The sequence below is a fragment of the Colletes gigas genome, unplaced genomic scaffold (assembly GCF_013123115.1).
Source record: "Colletes gigas isolate AHSC1104 unplaced genomic scaffold, ASM1312311v1 Colletes_gigas_Sc00004, whole genome shotgun sequence".
Lineage (NCBI taxonomy): Eukaryota > Metazoa > Arthropoda > Insecta > Hymenoptera > Colletidae > Colletes > Colletes gigas.
Window position 1 is genome coordinate 6,195,292 of NW_025106633.1, and position 17,850 is coordinate 6,213,141.

Consider the following 17,850-nt stretch of genomic DNA (forward strand, 5'->3'; position numbering starts at 1 on the left):
CCGTAAAACACGACGACACACAGGCGTCCCTCGAAATTGCGTCGCACTTCTCGTCGGATGCGCGAAGGATAATAATTATTTATTTATCGTCCGGCGTGGACGGATAGAAATCATTTAAAAGATCGATTATCTTGCGAGGTGTCGTGTTTGCCGACGATCGAATTTAATCGCTCGAATCGTACGTACGCGACGACACAACGATCCCGTCGATCCAGCCCCATTCGCATAATCCGCGCGAACGTTCTTTTCGGGCCCGTACGTTTCCGATTAAACGAAAAGCATACTTGATAGAATGTGTCACGAAAGAATGGACTGACATTATCGTATCTTTAACACGGATCATTATCGTCGATGACCTTAATTAGTGATAAATAGAAAAATTTTAATTTTTATCGTTGTATAGTTGTGTATAGAGGACAACTAAGTGTGTAAAATAAATCATTATCAAAAAGTCAAACCCCTCATAGATTACCAAACGGTTTGATCGACACCGACAACCGGAAGAACGCATAAAAAGTCTCGGTTGAATGCTTACGGTAGTACAAACACGCATTTTTATTTGAAAATATACATTTCCATGTTCACGGGTAAATATACCATGTTTATGGCAATACACATATAAGTAGTAGCAGAATATTCGAAAATAAACGAATCAAGTACGTTAACTTATAGACTGACATCGTTTTGATGTAAAATGAGGACACAAGAGTCGATGGAAGAGCGAAAATAAGTAACAGATATGTACATCGAAGAATAAAATGCATTCGAACTTACATAATTCAACATCAGGTACTATTTAAATACTGTTTTCATCGAACACATTCGTACGAATGCTAAATCTTTAAAGCTTGAAGTGAGGAGCATCAAGTGTATATATTATCGTAACGATAAAGGTATGATTATGTTCGAGACCAAGTATAGATTTTGTAGTTCTTTTCTTTGTATCTCTAAAGGGATATGTCAATGATTTACAATATATAATTACATAATATAATTTGTAAACAGATATTGACAAATAGTATACTATACATATAGCACAAGTTTGGTCACTTTCCAAGTATCATTTGCAAGGCCATTATTATCAGGTAAGTTATAATATTTTGAAACAAGTGTCCTTAAAGTTATCTCTTTGAAATTTTAAACATATATTAGATATATCGATATTATCATCTTATTTAATGTTTTCAACTAACAGGATATTTTGTATTTTTCTTTTACAGTATATCGATTATTAATTTACGCTGACACCGACATCATTGAAAAATAAATTACTTGATATAACACAAGACGTACAAATAAAAAATGATTACAAAATGTGTTAAAATATATTAATATTTTCTCAACCAAATTTCAACTTTTACTTGTGTGACTTTAACATCAAAGAATTCAATGTTATACTTTTAATCTTAAAGCACATAAATTTTTCTGATTAAATATTTTCCCGATGAATGGATAATTATTAGAAAAACAACTAGAAGTGATTGGCAGTTTTTCAAAATTGTTATTAGTATCATGATAACGAATACTAAAAAGCACACGCGCACGCGATTATCTCCACATTCGATACTCGAATAATCGCAAATGCATATCGATCTTAGTTATTATTTTTAAATACACACATATATCGTATATTGTATTTGAGTACATTTCGTCTCTCAACAACAAGAAAAACATTTCAATACTTTTCCGGCTTTAGGTATTATTTTAAACATACAATAGTAGTATTTTGTGTAAAATTGAATTGATTTACACGTTCACTGTGGTACCAAACAATCAATTAGACATACAATTAAATAGATAAGTAGCAGAAATGGTTATTATCTATATTCAATGAATAATTGAAATTAATATTAACATTACTGTATACATAAATTGGTTTTAATGAACGAAGTAACCAATTGAAAACAGATAAAATTAAGCGAACACCGAGAAAACATGGTGTTTAAAGTTTTAAATTGCAAACAATTATAAATATCGTTATAAATACTATTTTTATCGAAATTTACAGCGAATAACTGAAAAGTCTATGTGCGTATTTAATCCATACCGCTAAATATAAAATTCTTGAGTAAAATGAAAAATCCATGAACAAAGTTACCATAGCGAACGTGTTAAATTTAAATTTTACCGCGCGGTAGACGATTCAAGTGTCTAATTGAGGTTGGTTAGTCGGTTAGTGCGCAAGCGCACGAGTTCGTGCCAGTCCATGGCAAAATTGAAACCGACGATATCAGTGCTTCTTTCTCCGAATAATACAGGTAAATTTATGCAATTACATTGATTCCCATTAATTAAAATAACTACAGATACTTAATTGAACGAATGATACATGATAGTTTTTGTGTTAGAAGGCAACAATCGTGAGGCGTACGTCAAAGAACCTCGCAATTTGAACATACAGATGTGAAGTTAGTAAGTGATGGCGTCCCACGTTTGAATTTGCAAGCAACGGTCGTCAGGTTAAACGGAAAAGCAGATTGACTGATTGGAGTTTAAGGTAAAACTTTTAAAATTGTACGCTTAACATGTCAAAAATGATCGATCCCATTAAATAACCCTCGTAAAACTATTCTCCGGATGTTCGTCCTCCGATGTTTCTGGTTCTGTGTTCAATTTTTTGAAATCTCTTGGGTTCGGCCGTTTCTCCAATATCTTGAAGCTCTTGCTCCTTCTGCCATCCAAAAGACTCGATAGTTTAAAATTTTCTCGCCTCTCAGCTTCCCAGCGCATTCTTTTTCGCATTATTAATAAGCATCCTGTTCGTAAAAATAATTGGTATTAGAAAATCTTTCGTAGAAAATTTCGAATTTCAAACATGGATGGTCAAAATGAACTTTAAAAGAGTATTCGAATGACGAACACCTTAAAAATATTCGTACGTTGTATTCGGAAGTCGAATCAGCTAAATGTTTGCTCCTTAAATATTAATAGCAATATATAACTTCATAGTAATATCAATTTGATTATAAATTTATAACCTTTATATACTTTTTATAAAGTTACAGATTTCATTCTTTTAAACAACGTATAGATTATTTATATAGATTAAATTTTTACAAATTTAATTATCCATATAAAATTCATGAATTTATAAATTCTGTAGTAACTTTACTTTGATCACCACTAAATACAACTGTTTTGAACATTGAATATGTAGATTCAATACTTTAGATGTATTTAAATTATAAAATCATTTGAATGTATTCATCCTTGGTTTCAAATTCACTCGTACTTGGCAACGATAACGACTTGTTTACCATTATCATTTTTATCCTTAATTTTTAATGGTAACAAAACAAAATGCATTGCAAAGACGTAACTGCGTAAAATGACGTTAAACCTAGCTGCTATGTAATTCTAAGCATCGTGCACTATAATATTTAATACTTACATGATCGTTGTTAAAAGCTAAATAGGATAATACGCGGGGCAATAACCGAAAACACCGTTGAAATGAAAACACGTATATTTTCGTTTACAAGATATGAACATGTAAAATAAATAAACGATCAATTATTATACAAGCAGTAGAACATAAAAAATATTACGTTTCAAACTGAGTACATGCGAAAAATTATGTAAAAAATCTGGAGGAAAATCCGAGTTTAGTTGCGAAGTACTTCAGTTTTGTATACAATACAAAGTTCAAAAATAAGACTATAAATAAAGTATATTTTTACAATTGTGCGATCACAGAAAATTGTAAACAATATTTACATAATAGGTATATAAATTATTAAATATTCTGCTATTTGAATTGTTGTCAAGCGAGAATAAATATGTTAGTTAGGGCGACATTTACGTTCATACTTCACGAACAAATGATCTAATCAAATCTCTTGGTAGAGTATAAAAACTTAAAACATTTCTCCATGTAAAATAGGGAAAATAAATATTAATCTCAATATTAAAAAATCATATAAACGTGATCGAAATAAAAATAATCAAAATAATATTCAACCTTTTAACCATATTTGATGCACATTTATATACAATCCTCGTGTACTGGCTTTATTTTAAAATAGCTTTCATAAATACTTCTTCAAGATTAGTTGCTTGCTTCAAAAATAAATATAATCATGTAGTTATTTTATATATGTATATATTATGTCTTTTGTTACGTGATAAAACAGCATTAAAGTGCATGAAATAACGTGCAAAGCCAGTACAAAAGCTTGTAAAATTTTGTTTTTAGTAAAAAGGTTAATAATTATTACAGAAATTATATAAAAAATGACCGGTATCTAAAGTTTCGAAATATCATTCATCCTTCCATTTCTTATTCGTTATTTAGGAAGTCACACTTTGTTAAATAGCGTATGATAGATCAATAAGATTAACTACATCTGACAAAGTTACTACCAAACGCTGAATTTCGACTAAACTAATCGACATGCGTGCACAGCTATTACTTATCAACTCAAAATTAGTCAAACGAATACTCTTATTTGACTAGTTTTGAGAATTCGACAGCAGATTCATCATACTGAAACAATCTACCTCTTTTTTGACATCTTGCTACAACTGCAGCAATTGTTACACAGAAGGCAATAAAAATGACTGCTGCTGTAACAAGGGATAAGACTAATGTTGCTGTTGTAGTACCTCCAGTAGAAGGATTGTTAGAGTTACTGTCCGTTAAAGGTGCGAGTTCATGACGAGCATTTTTCATCACTAAATTACCAGTTTGCATCGAAGCATTTATACCTGCCAAAACAATAGATGAATAGTCGAAGATTCTTAGTTACGTGTTTTTATCTTGCTACAAGCAAGTCCGATCGAACAAATTTATAATATGATTGATATAATTATTGTAGCCATATATTTTATTCTAACGAGTTACAACTATTTATCAATGCCTACCTTGCAAAAATCTGAATACAGTGTGATAGTCCAAATCCACTATATATATTTCAGACCCATTTTCAGTCACAGCTATATCATGAGGTCTCTCCATATTATGATTTGGTTCAAATATGGATAGTATATTTCCTGAATTTACATCAAGAACAAAGCCTTGTGCATGCACTTTATCAATTCCTTCCGAACTATTGATCAAATAAAGCTTATCTTTAGCATAAGCCACGCTGTAAATCTTTGTACCAATTGTAGGATGCTTATATTCTTTCTGGAATGTTCCATTATTCGCGGAGAAAGATAGAACTCTACCATTTTCTCTATCAGCAACAAAAATTAAGTTGTATTCTGGAGCAAGAGCTAAAGCATGTGGTGTTGAAAATGCATTCACTGGTGGACTTTGTGCATACATGCTTCCTATAATTTAAAATACATTAATAATATTGTGCCTTAATTTATAGTACTATATTATTAATTAAGTCGTTCATAAATTTTAAAATAATATAAGGGAGAACCAAATGGCACATAACTTGGGGATATAAAGTCTAGTAAATTAAGATATCTTTGTTAATGCGTAACAAATACAAGCATACCTTGTCCGTTCCAATATCTGCCCCAATGTAAAATTCTTTCCCCTTTTGCATTAAACTTAATGATTCTATAATTGCAATAACCATCGCTAACAAAAAAATCACCATTATTCTGTACAGCAACTGCTGTTGGTTTACAAAATCGTCTTTCATTGTTTCCAGGCTCAAAAGCATCTCCAAGAGCGAGTGATGGCTTAAGAGCTTGACTTTCTAGCCCACTATTAAATCTATGATTATCAAGGAACATTGTTTCCTGGTTATATTGTCTTTTCTTCAATTTTGCCATATTTTTCATCATTGCTATGTCTTTAGCATCGTATTTAAAAACCTGATGTAAGGCAACATCAGTTATCCAATAATTTCCATACGAATCAATCGTTAAACCGTGTGGTAAATAAAACATGTTTGCACCCCATTCTAACAGTTTCTTTCCAGACTTATCCAAAAGAATTACAGTGTTCTCTTGAATCGACCCCTTATCTGGATTAAATCTATTATTTATATCGAATGTAGTTTGATCCCATTTTCTTGAACCTCTGTGAAATATTCCTATGTTACCATTTGGATCTATAGACACTGCTGATATCTGACCAAATTTCAAATTACTAGCCCAGTGGGAATCCCATACGATATCTATATATTAAAAGAACAAAGATATTCATATACTTGTATTAATATCTTTACATTAATAGATGAAGCTTATACATTCAAGTACATTCTCTATAGAATCTAGTATTCTTACATACTTTTGTCTAACACATCCACAGAATGTACCTCAGAATCCACTGCATTTTGTGATATATGCCCATTGTCATGTAATGAAGGTATTGGATTCTCATTATCATCGCTGAATTCGTCATCCCTATTGCGTGGTCCTACATTCTGTAACAACAATTATATTATTCATCCTATCATTCAGGCAGATTTTAACAGATAATTAAAATCTATTAATTCTCTATGTCATATACAAGTAATTTTTAGATTGTAATTTAATTGATACGTCTAAGGTTTTCATTTACCTCGAAATTAGAAAAATCTTGGTAATTGGCGTTAGCAAAACTTAAAATAAATAAAACAGAAATGCAACAGGCAATGTCATGTTGTAAATGCATCATTTTTAAACGTCACAGGCATCAGACTTTCACGTCCAAGCTTTATTTCATTCAGATTGTTTTCAATTGAAAATTAAAATCACGATTCATAATATAATTTGAAGTAATTAGCGATCAAAGGCAGGTATACGTGCCATACCAAATCTATCACGTTCACCCAACGCCACGCGTATGTTCACTGGACGCTAGACGTATGCAACAGGGAACATAAATAGCCATCTGACGGCAATCCGACCGAATACCTTTAGCAAAACTCGATTATGCGTCTATAAAGAAGATTCATTCTATACTATTATTTTCTAACATTTAAAGTATAATACTCCAAACATTTCTACACAGACACGTCTTTGTTAAAAACCAAAAGAACCACTAACAAAGATTGCACAACGTATCTGAGAAACTGAATTAAACTCACCTTTCTGAAACATATTTCAAAACTTTTACTTTATGCTACTATGTCGAGTATTGATTACTTTCTGTAAAGATTAGTTACGTTTTATATATTCCTTGTGTGAGATACGTGAACGTGCGCTGTATTATTGTTTACCACCAATTTTATACAGAACTTACTTGATCAGTAATATATCTGTCATTTTATTTTATGATCTTCTACCAATTTTTAGGTAATTTAATTTTTCAATATACGAAATCGATAAATCTCAGATAAGGCAAGGCGAATATAATGGTCGAGATAAAAGGCCTTAATCAAGCAATAATTTTTGTCTCGTCGTTATACATACGTTATCGCGGTGGAAAATAATTCTTTTTCTAAGCACGGGCGATAGCCATTCCTTTTTTCTAGTGTAATGAATGATTTTTAGTATAGATATTAATACATAAATAGGGGTACAATTAAACTATAAAAAATTGCGACATAATAATGTTTATGAAGCAAACTAATTGCTGAAATATTTTTAAATAAAATAAAGAGTCTACAAATTAATTGATCTTCTATATTATCATATTATTATTCGTGACAGTAACTGTATGAAATTTTCATTTGTTATCACTTTTATGTCACAACTGTTCATACCATTGCATGCATTTGCGTATAGAATGACCATATTACACATTTTATGGAATACGCGTGAGTAACTTTTCAAATAAACGTATGCACATTCTATTTTATCTACGACAACATAATAAATATTTATATACGATATACGTATATGCAATGTTCCGTAGTCCTTATCAGTCGATTTAGCTTAGTCGGCGTAAAATAAAATTTAAAATAAAAAATAGAGGATTTGTGACAAAGATCTTCCGTGACCAACGATCGTTGGTCGAAAAAGAAACAAACGAAAGTGCAACAAATGAAAGATGCACAACCAACAAAGAGAGTTCAAAGAGTTCTCAAAAGAATTTGTCTGACATATCCTTGAAATCCTACGCATTTTCGAGAAAAGGAATTCTCGTCGAGGTTACCCCAGGTAGGAATCGCGATTGTAAAAGAAATACAATAAACATTCCAAGCTACCGTTTTTCTTTTGATGCTATGCGAAATACACACGAGGTATACGAATAGACCGGTCACCTTACAATTTCTGTAATTTCATTTTCTGTCTCACTTCCTCCTGTGTTCATTTCTAAATCTGTTGGTAACGTTGCGAGTGACACGGAAATGGTAATGGGGTCTCGAGCCCCCAGAGAAACTGGCCGAAAAAATACATTTAGGTGAAAGGTCTACTAGTATACGTCGTCTGTGATGTCACAGATTATTATTTATAATATTTATCGACTGCTGTTAAAGTTGAGTAGGTCTTACTCGTGGAGTATTGCGTTTGTAGTTCTCGAATAGTAGACGCTCTGGATCAATGTTCTGATGTGTGTGCTTTGCAAGGTGCAAAATTTATTAAAGGCCCGTCCATAATTAAATCGTCGTGACATTTCAGTCAATTGTCATTATTCTCTCGTAAATACATACCTGTTATATGATGACACTTTACATATGTTATCCATAATGAAAAGAAGTAAATTCTCTTTTATGGAGATACACATTGTAGTCATTTTTATATGTATCACAAATATGAATGAAAGTCATGAAAAAAATGGGGCTTAAGAGTTGCGATAAAATAGTTATACATATAATGTAAATGTTAAACTTAAATTTACAAGAAGAAAGACAAATAACGACCGTATATTATAGCTTCCCAATCGTACGAATAACGAGACATCTTTCTACAGAATTAGTAATCGAAAGTGTGCGAAACAGAAGTTACTATGTTCCATACAATATTCAATACTTCCTATGGCTATAACGAAATGCAAATGAAAAAGGAGAAAGTCATTGTCAACGATTAATTAACGAGGAGCAAATATATTTATAAGATATAATTGCCTTCCATCGAAAGCAAGCAAATAGTTTTTATCAAACATTTTATATTCTTTTACAATTAACTGATAAAACGTTCTTTTGCCATTGTTTATAATAGACTCAACTGCAACCATCGTTATACTCGGTATTCCTCTAATCGAACAAACGTATAAAAATATTTGAAGTCCTTGTACTCGACAGTTTCTCCATTTTTCCATTTTCCTATAAATCGTTGTAGAATTGTTCAAACAAGGATCCAAAGCGACTTTACGATATTACGGGAAGATTAATCGACATAAGGGTTAAACCCCTTGCCATACAACAACGAGTCTGATTCGTCATAATTCCTTCATGGCAAGTTTCACGTTGACGAGGCTACGCTCGTCACACACTCGAATCAATATACTTCAACTATTGACGAGATATTAAATTTAAACAAACTCGAGTAGCGTACGTTTGTGAAGCGTAATTAAATGGTACGTTAAAACGATCGAAGAAGTTACGGTGTCATTGACAGTCAATCGAAGAAACGGCGACGTTTCGCGAGCGCTAACCTAGTAAATCGATCGTGTCATTATCAATGTATACGTCGACGCGAAAGCAATGATTACCCCGGATCGTAGACACGAAGAAAGATGGGTGGTCGCGGGGATGAGGGAAGAACATTTTCGTTTGGAAAATATCGTCGCGAAGACACTTTGATATTAAAACGTTGGAGAATCGCGAGCCAGATAGTTGGAGCCACGCTTGATCGCGAGGGAGGTCTTGGGTAAATAGGGTTGGGCACGGGGTGCGAAGGGCGCATGCGTTGACCCGGCCGGGGGCTGTCGTGTCGCTCTCTGCCGACGATTCCGCCAGTCGTCGTGACGACCTCGAACCGTCAGTGTCGCGGTGTTTCTCGAACCGTCGTTCGTACGTTTATACCTGTCCCCGTTCTTTCTCTCTTCCCATTGTGTTTCCTTTTCGTCGGCCGATATTCAACGACGTGACCGTGCGACGATGTCGAAGTGGGGCGTTTCGAACCGCGGCCGATTTCGCGCCGCGACCGACAGTGTCGTTACGCGTAAATAAAGGATCGTTGTGCCGTTGTGTCGAAGATCGAGATCTCGATAGCGATTCACCGTCGAATCGCTGCGACAGTGTAGGCGCGTTCGTGTTGCGCAGAAACGGATAATTAACCGTTACGGAAATTTAAACAGGTGTGTGACGAGCCGTCTCTAAGGGTACCCGAACGCAGAAGATTTAAAGGTAAACACCCCACGAATAACGATTTCGTTAATTACGTGATCTCTTTCTTCGAAGAAATTTTAGACGTAAGCTTTGATTCTGCTTTGGTAGAATTTTAATATACGGGTGTAAATGATTCTTATAGCGGTATCGAATTAAAATTAATTTGATCATTTTTGTGCTCATTTACAAAATCTCGAATTTCGTTCTACTTATTTGTGCAAGAGCAAGCGAAATAATTTATTGCTTTTGAAGGCTTGAATGATTACGTTATCGTTGACAGAATATGGATGGTACCGGTTTTACTGTCATTTGTTTCGAGAGGTTAGGGTAACTGAGTAGCCGCTGTCAAGTAGCGCGGTGTCAATGGTAACGCGTCGTGTCGACAGGACTGTGACAAAGCCGAGACAAAAGGAGTCGTTATAATTAAACTAAAATTGTATTAACTATTTTTACGCTTTACTGTTTGCGTAAAATAAAGTAAAAATAGTTTTATTTTTCTTTGAAAATTTGCTTAAAACAATGCAAAATATTCATGTACAATACGGATCGAAAGTATTATGTTTTCTTAATTCATATCGGAATGTAGGACAGGTATTTTAACAGGGCTGTAATCCCACTGCTCAAAGTTCTACTATATGTATTATCAGCTCATTGAAGAGGTCAATGCTACCATTATCTTCAATACTCGTGTTTCGTTTATTAATTTGAAGAGAAACATCTAAATCGAAACAAGAATTTTTAGTATCGTCTTCGTGCATTCCTTCAGATTCAGAGAAGAGTAATCTCAACCCTAATCTGATCTAAGTTTGAGTACTCGTAGGACCTGCAAGTAAATTTATATAATAAAGGCGTTTTATGTATTTTAAAATTGAATTAATTTAAAATTTCATTAGTGTATAAATGTGCTTACAGTCTTTTTCGTTTTGGCAACATTATTTATTTGTCTTATTAACAAACCGACGCAGACAGCTTTTTCTATCAGAGCAACGATCGAAACTCTTCTAAAATATCTGCCCCCCTTTCTTTAATATAGGTCAGTACAGAAAAATATAAATGACAGCTACGTAATAGTGTGCTCATATTATAAAGTACAATTACATTGCATATATGTAGATGAAAAAAATGCTGTTAAACAATGTATAATATACCTTTCTAGTAAATTAAGACAAGAGTAATAAATCACTGCAGTATTTAAAGTAAATTTAGAAGTTATTTATAATGTAGAAATGAAATATTTATTGGGTGTGTCGTTATTTATGATACGACTGAATTACTAGTCGGAAATGTAGAATATAGTTTTATCGTGCGATGCCTCGTTTTCGAGACAATTTGAAAATTCGTCGGATACGCGTGAGACTGAATATGATTTGGCCTGGCGCGTCTGTCCATTACTCGCTATTTCTACTTGCACCAATGTTCGACTCCCCACTGTACGCGTAACCGATCAATTTTTAAACTCGATTTTCTCGAAAACGAAGCCCCGTACGAAAGAAATTTTCTTTTCACTTTTAGACTTATCTTTTTTCATGAGGAATTACCTCCTGTCTGGTTGCACCGCGAATAAAGGCACATCCTGTGCTGGTAGCCAGGTACGTACAAAAACTGTTTGACTTTCAAAGAACTGAAATATTTTAAAATCCTAAAAAGAGAGATCCCTCGTGCAGGTCATATTTCGAATACAGAAATTACTGCGCCAGCCAGCCTCGAAGTTAAACCTACGGATTACAACTGTCAAAGCGCCGCGGCTCAGGCAATTTTTTTCGAAATTGCTGCGAGCTTTCGAAATAATATTTTCGATTATTTACACTTCGAAAACGTTAAAACGTTGCAATATAATCGAACAAATCGTAAAACGAAAGCCAAGCATTTCGAGAACATTGGATATGATAATCGCCAACGATTTATTCGATAAACCGAAATAACTTTTGTGCCTAGAAATAAATAATTTATTGATCAAATTTTGTTTCTAATTTGGTGAAGAGTGTTTTGAATTATTTTACGAATCTCATTTTTATTCTGTTTCGTTTGATCGAACGCATCGTTATACACTCTTGTTTTTATTTTACTTTTTCTGTTAAACTTTCCCACAGACAGAAGTCAAGTGAAATTGGACGTATGAGTTCAGCCATGACAGTTGATACTTCCTCATAAAAGTTGAATCATTCCCGTTGTAGAAACCGTAAACGACGTGTGTATTCTCGATTCGTAAATAATAGAAGCATTTTGGTACGGATTCCAACAACTTATTAATAGTACTGGTGTAAATTAATAGCATTTTCGTCATAAATTCTTAACATTATTCTATCAGTGGTATCAAAAAATACTTTTCGAAAGTACAATGGTAGAATTAGAAGTTAAACTATACTTAGGTAACTTACTTTTCTAATTTGATTCTGTAAAATTTATTGATCAATTTTGGCAACACGCTGTATATTTCTCTTTGAACTATTTGCAACGAGGAGGCCTAGAATCCGCAACCGAGCCGTGTTTTCATTCACACTCTCGTAATACATACCTCCGATGCGCAACTCGTCGCTGATAATAGGGTCTGTTAATATTAGGGTGCACGTAGGCTTGGAAAATGTTGCTTTTCTGCTCTGTACAGCATGAACCGTGTACTCATTCGTTCTATTTCGAGGATATTGATCGGCGTTCATGCCATATGAGAATATAAGGTTTCGAGGGAAAGTTAAATCGTTGCCTTACGCTCGACCTTAATATCTTTAACCATAATCGCTATAAACTTTCTCAGGAATCTGCGTCCTCGTCTTGCTAGTTACTGTACCGTCGAACGCGATGATTCTTCGCTCTAGAATCACGATTTAAATTGGTTTTCCGTGGCGAACTTCCGGCGTGAAAGTTCGATGTTACAGTTTACGTACGTCGAAGGAAGGTCTCGCTTTCAACGTGACTGATATCGAATCAATCCTTTGCACACGGATATTTCGTAGAACGAATATTTGGAAAACTCCGGGAAATATCGCGTATTCGACAGTTATTTTATTTACTTAAGAATTCCGCAGTTTAGTGACTTTTTCCAATTTTGTCGAATCAATGGACTTTCCGTTACTTCATTAAGTATTTATATAAATTGTCGTTGCTTTTTCGAGCTGTTTAGCGATTTCCTTTTTGAATTTATTTTAATATAAAAGATGAAATTATAATTGATGCTATAAGAGTTCAAATATAGTCGCTTTCAGCATCGACACGACGATTTGCTCGTTCAACAAGTGGCTTCGAATGACTTTTTCGTTTCGTTGTTAACTGATATATCCAATATGTCTGCCGAGGATTGTATAGAAATTTCAAGTCAACTACAACTTGAGATATCGTGCACACGAAAATGAAATTAATTTTACGAGTTCAAACAAATCCTGGTGTATTTTCAAAGGTGTATACTTTAAGAAAATGAAAAATGAAATACTCCCGTCGTGGGTGAAAAGTATCGTTTTTAAACGGTCGATTTAGTTCGACTGTTACGTCGAAGACGGTGCTGGTACGGTATTCGTTTATCTTTGTACAATTTTTCTGCGTCGACCTCGTTTCGAGTAAAGGCATAGTGTTAAATCTAATCTACGTTCATGTGTCGTGCAGAAAATAGTGCATTACGCGTCGAAAGGCCAGCCTTACGTGAGCGTAAGCCCTATCGTTGCGCGAAAAAAGGGACGGCGACGATTTAACGATAACTAAACATCGAATTGGTCACTAACCGACTAATCGTGAGTTTCGCGTTCAGTGCACATTTTATGTACACACAGATTCGATGTAGATACGTACAATAATACTGGTCAACAGCAGATATTATTTGCAAGTGTTGCAGACAAAATTATTTCATCAAAATGTAGCCCCAATACTTTATCTTCGTTTAAGAAACAGTTCGTACCAGTTCTTAATAACAGGTTTTTATTGAAGAAATAATAAACAGTGAAATAAATTACGAAGAGGATTAAAGTAAGATAAATAGGATATTTGAATCGAACGAGCTTTAAATTCCTTCCATAACTTCCAAATTTCACATTCCCTTATTCTGCACGCGTCACTTCGCTCGAACAGTGGCGGTCGAAATTAATTTAGCCAGTTTTATCGATGAAGATTATATTTAGAGTGAGAATGTGTGGCCTGAAAACGCGAGATTTTGTATCGCGTGTATTTTTATACGTTCCACCGAAGTAGAATTGTCTCTACGGAGTATTAAGTCCCGCTGGAGATCGTAATATAGCTGATTCCTGAGTTTTCTCAACCCTTTCCGGCCCCATTTTCTAAGGATTTAAACACACAATCGATGAATGAGATTTTGCGCTTGGATTAAAAGGAATACGCTATTTTTGACCTTAAAAAATTAGAGAAGTTTTAAAATTTTAAATGTATATGATATTCAGTTTAATTTCTTAACGCAAGAAAGTTTTACATTAAACAACGAAAATGTTAAACGAAACGGGCATTGAAGACACACGAGGCAAGGAACGCGTTAAAAGTTCTAAATAAGTGCGACAGAATTTGTATGACACTTATTCTTAGTTATACCAAGGTCGTATAATACATCTTCGGTTCTTTTCAAATTGTCCCATTGTTGAATGATTTCATTTCTAAAAGCAGCATTGGCTTCTTGTATCGTCGTTTCGATCGTTGAACGCGTCGCTCGTCTCCTGCGTCAACAAAATTTTGCAATTTTTCAATCACTGAAAACATGTTTGTTTTGTTTACCGTGTGATGCAACACGCAAACAAACAGGTTCATAAACTTTGTTCAAACTTCCTGCTGAGAAGTGTTTTTTGAGGAACTTTTTGCGCGCCATTCGAGGATTAAAATTCGGTTCTCGATGATAAATTGAAAAGTCTATTTGTTGGGAAGCTCTTGCAACCGGAAAGGTGGGGGGAGGGAGAATTGGAGAAAAGGCAAACATCGCTGTTGGGCGCTATTTTTTCTCGTTTTCGACTCGATTCGTCGAACGGCGTTATTTAAAATCACCGGGGATATTTTGCATTCGCTTGATACCGCGACCGATCCATTTTCCTTGCTCGTTCGTATCTTGTAAACAAAGGAAGTCACGGAATGCGAAGTTTTTTTTTTCTTCCTCCCCCTCCCCACGACGTAGATGATCCATTCGCGGTTCAATTGGAGTACAAAAGGCACATTTACGGACAATACCCATCACCGAGCCACCGAATGGCTCCCCTCATTTGATACGCGACTCGCGACTAAGTACCTAAACTCACTGTCACTGATATCTTTCTTCGCTGACAATGGACACCCTCTCTGTAGCTTGAATTACGACGTTGCGAACGAATAGGTCGACTAAATGCCGCCCTATTCTTCATCCCCTTTCGCACGCTCTGCTAAAAGAAAATGTCGAGATCGACGGAATCGCGTCCGAGCGTCTGTTGCTTCGCCGTATCTCGGGCAGACCGGGCTCAGACACATTCAGGATCCCTATTCGCATAATCGGTAACGAACAGAACCTCGACAATTTGTTCGCGAACGTTTATTCGATCGAACAGTTCTTTGAATATTCGTGGCTGTTTAAATAAGCTGTTCGTTTCGTCCCGTCCTGGATCACCCTGAAAGATTCCGCGGTGTCCATTTTAAAACAACTCCGTTGCATTTCAATATTTTTAGTAAATGTAATTTCCATCGTTTTTTACACACTTTGCAAGTCAAATAATTCGGTTTACACAATTGGACGTATTTTCGGCTGACGAGACGGTAACAGACCTCCATATCTTTTAAAATACGTTTTTCTCGGAGTTTACACTTCATAATGGACACTTTTCTATTGGATTAGTGTCGGTGGACTTAGATTTCTTGTCTCAAGCTTCATCAAACCGACGTTTCACGGATGCTAGCAAGGGAAGAACACGAACAGTCTGATTTCGATTCTAATGTGCTTTTGTAGAGTGATAGTGATCCTTTTTGGTGTGTGCAACATATTAGGAGTTCTCCTACAACCAAGTAGGAGTTTATCGATGTTGGAATACTGTAGTAATTAGGTTTTGTCTGCGAAATGTGCGAATTAAGATCCAGGTGTGTTTTTGCCAAGATCCCACCGAATAACGACAAGTATTTACACTAACTTCAAACCGACACTGATATCTCTGGTCGCTAACAATGGGGGCCCTCGAAGCGGTTTGAATTACAGCTTCGCAACCGGTTGGAGTGGATAAATGGTACCTGATCCCACTCGACTTGGCACGTGATGCAAAGTAGGATCAAGAAGCCGAGGATCTAGACAAAACTAAGGCATACAGAGTTGATAGTGCAACGACCCCCGTTGTGGCAACGAATATGCAATGAAATCATGTACCATAATGTAACAGAGAAGTAGTTGGAGGCGCGAAAAGATTCTCATACGAATCAAAAAGTTCATACCTGGCTCTTACCTATTTATTTATTTTATTTTATTTATCATTTAATTTCCACATCTCATCTAAAAAGTCAAACTTATTCCACAATTTCTTTCATTTTGTATACCAATACTCCAGTAATTTTAACTACAATTAAATAGATATAATTTCTGAAAAGCAGAGTAAATAGTGATTGTTTCTTTATATATTAGTAAGAAACCTTCAAATACATTATTGCATACTGATTGTCTTAACGCTATCGAGATTAAAATGCTTCTTTCTTTCTGTTTAGAAGTCCCGGAAGTCGATGGACAGTGTAGTTGTGTACCACAGTGTCTTATTTCGCGAATGTGAACTCATCGCCGACTACCACGAGCATCTGGAATAGTCAACCGTGGATCCTACTCTACGAAGTCGTAATTAGGTGAGCAATTTGAACGGCAGAATTTGTTCAACGCTTCGAATCATTTTCATTAAAACATTGAATAATTTTTCATTTCCAAATCGTTTTCCAAAACTATGCATACATTTCAAGTACAAACGCTTCGAATTATACGAACCACTTGTTGGTCTCGTCGAGTCTAAAATGTCGAAGTTACAGTTCTACAAACGTCGTTAATTATCAGATATTAATTATGAATCGAACAACATGCATAGTCCTTTAAATACTTTAGTACTCTAAATATATTACGCTTCGTTCGTTAATAATGTCCTGTATTCGAAACGACGAAGAGGATTTGTGATGTTATACATTTAAAAAACTGGCACGTTGCAAATTACTGTTCCACGACGCGTGAATTTTTTCGATCGACACAGGACTGTCAAAAATTCGGAAATTCTTTGATGGAGATATTCTAGGTCGTCCCGAAATTCGTTCGAGGCCAGTGTCGGTTTATTTCACAGTGGTTTCGGTGGTGTTTCGATCGACATATGATCCCCGCGTAACGCGAAACCCTGATTTTAGATTGGTGAAAACCGATCAAGGACTAATCAATCTTTGGCTTAGGATTTTTCTGCACATTCGCGGTGAAACCGCGTGGCTAGTGTTACCTATACGATGTGGCATGAAATATCTTCCGGTAATATCGCGTTTCAAATTCGCACTTCCATGGTAATTGCGTATTTGTATCAACCATAACTCCGAAGTCCATTACTGGGAAATATTGAAACGTCGAAGGCTATAAATTAGCGATATCTATTGTATTTTGCGCTACAGTCCCAGACAAAATGCTTCAATTTTTCTTACGTAACATCGTTTCTTTTTATTTCACTTTTCAGAACTTTTAATGTCTGCGTGTGGGCTCGTTTCAAAAAATTTATTTTATTTACACTATAAAAACGGGATAAAGAATCAACACACTCTAGAAATTTTTCTACAACATACTTCAAGTATTTAATGATAATAT

General features: G+C 34.9%; 1 protein-coding gene across 1 annotated transcript; it reads right to left on the reverse strand.

The window, feature by feature from the left end:
* Positions 1–2,243: 2,243 nt before the first annotated feature.
* On the reverse strand, positions 2,244–6,716 carry LOC122405238 (peptidyl-alpha-hydroxyglycine alpha-amidating lyase 1). Its single transcript, XM_043409822.1, has 6 exons — positions 6,467–6,716; positions 6,194–6,329; positions 5,451–6,080; positions 4,864–5,274; positions 4,501–4,707; positions 2,244–2,756 (listed from the first exon to the last, which is right to left on the reverse strand). Exons 1-6 carry the CDS (start codon positions 6,560–6,562, stop codon positions 2,548–2,550), a joined length of 1,689 nt encoding a protein of 562 aa, XP_043265757.1. The 5' UTR covers positions 6,563–6,716; the 3' UTR covers positions 2,244–2,547.
* Between the last annotated feature and the right edge of the window lie 11,134 nt (positions 6,717–17,850).

Bases quoted from the DNA above. Each gene is read 5' to 3' on its own strand.
- LOC122405238 (XM_043409822.1), bottom strand. From the start codon at position 6,562: ATGATGCATTTACAACATGACATTGCCTGTTGCATTTCTGTTTTATTT. The intron at 4,708-4,863 runs GTAGGCATTGAT...TTGTTTTGGCAG, and splicing joins TGTATTCAGATTTTTGCAAG to GTATAAATGCTTCGATGCAA. The intron at 2,757-4,500 runs GTAGATTGTTTC...TTTTACGAACAG, and splicing joins AGCAAGATGTCAAAAAAGAG to GATGCTTATTAATAATGCGA.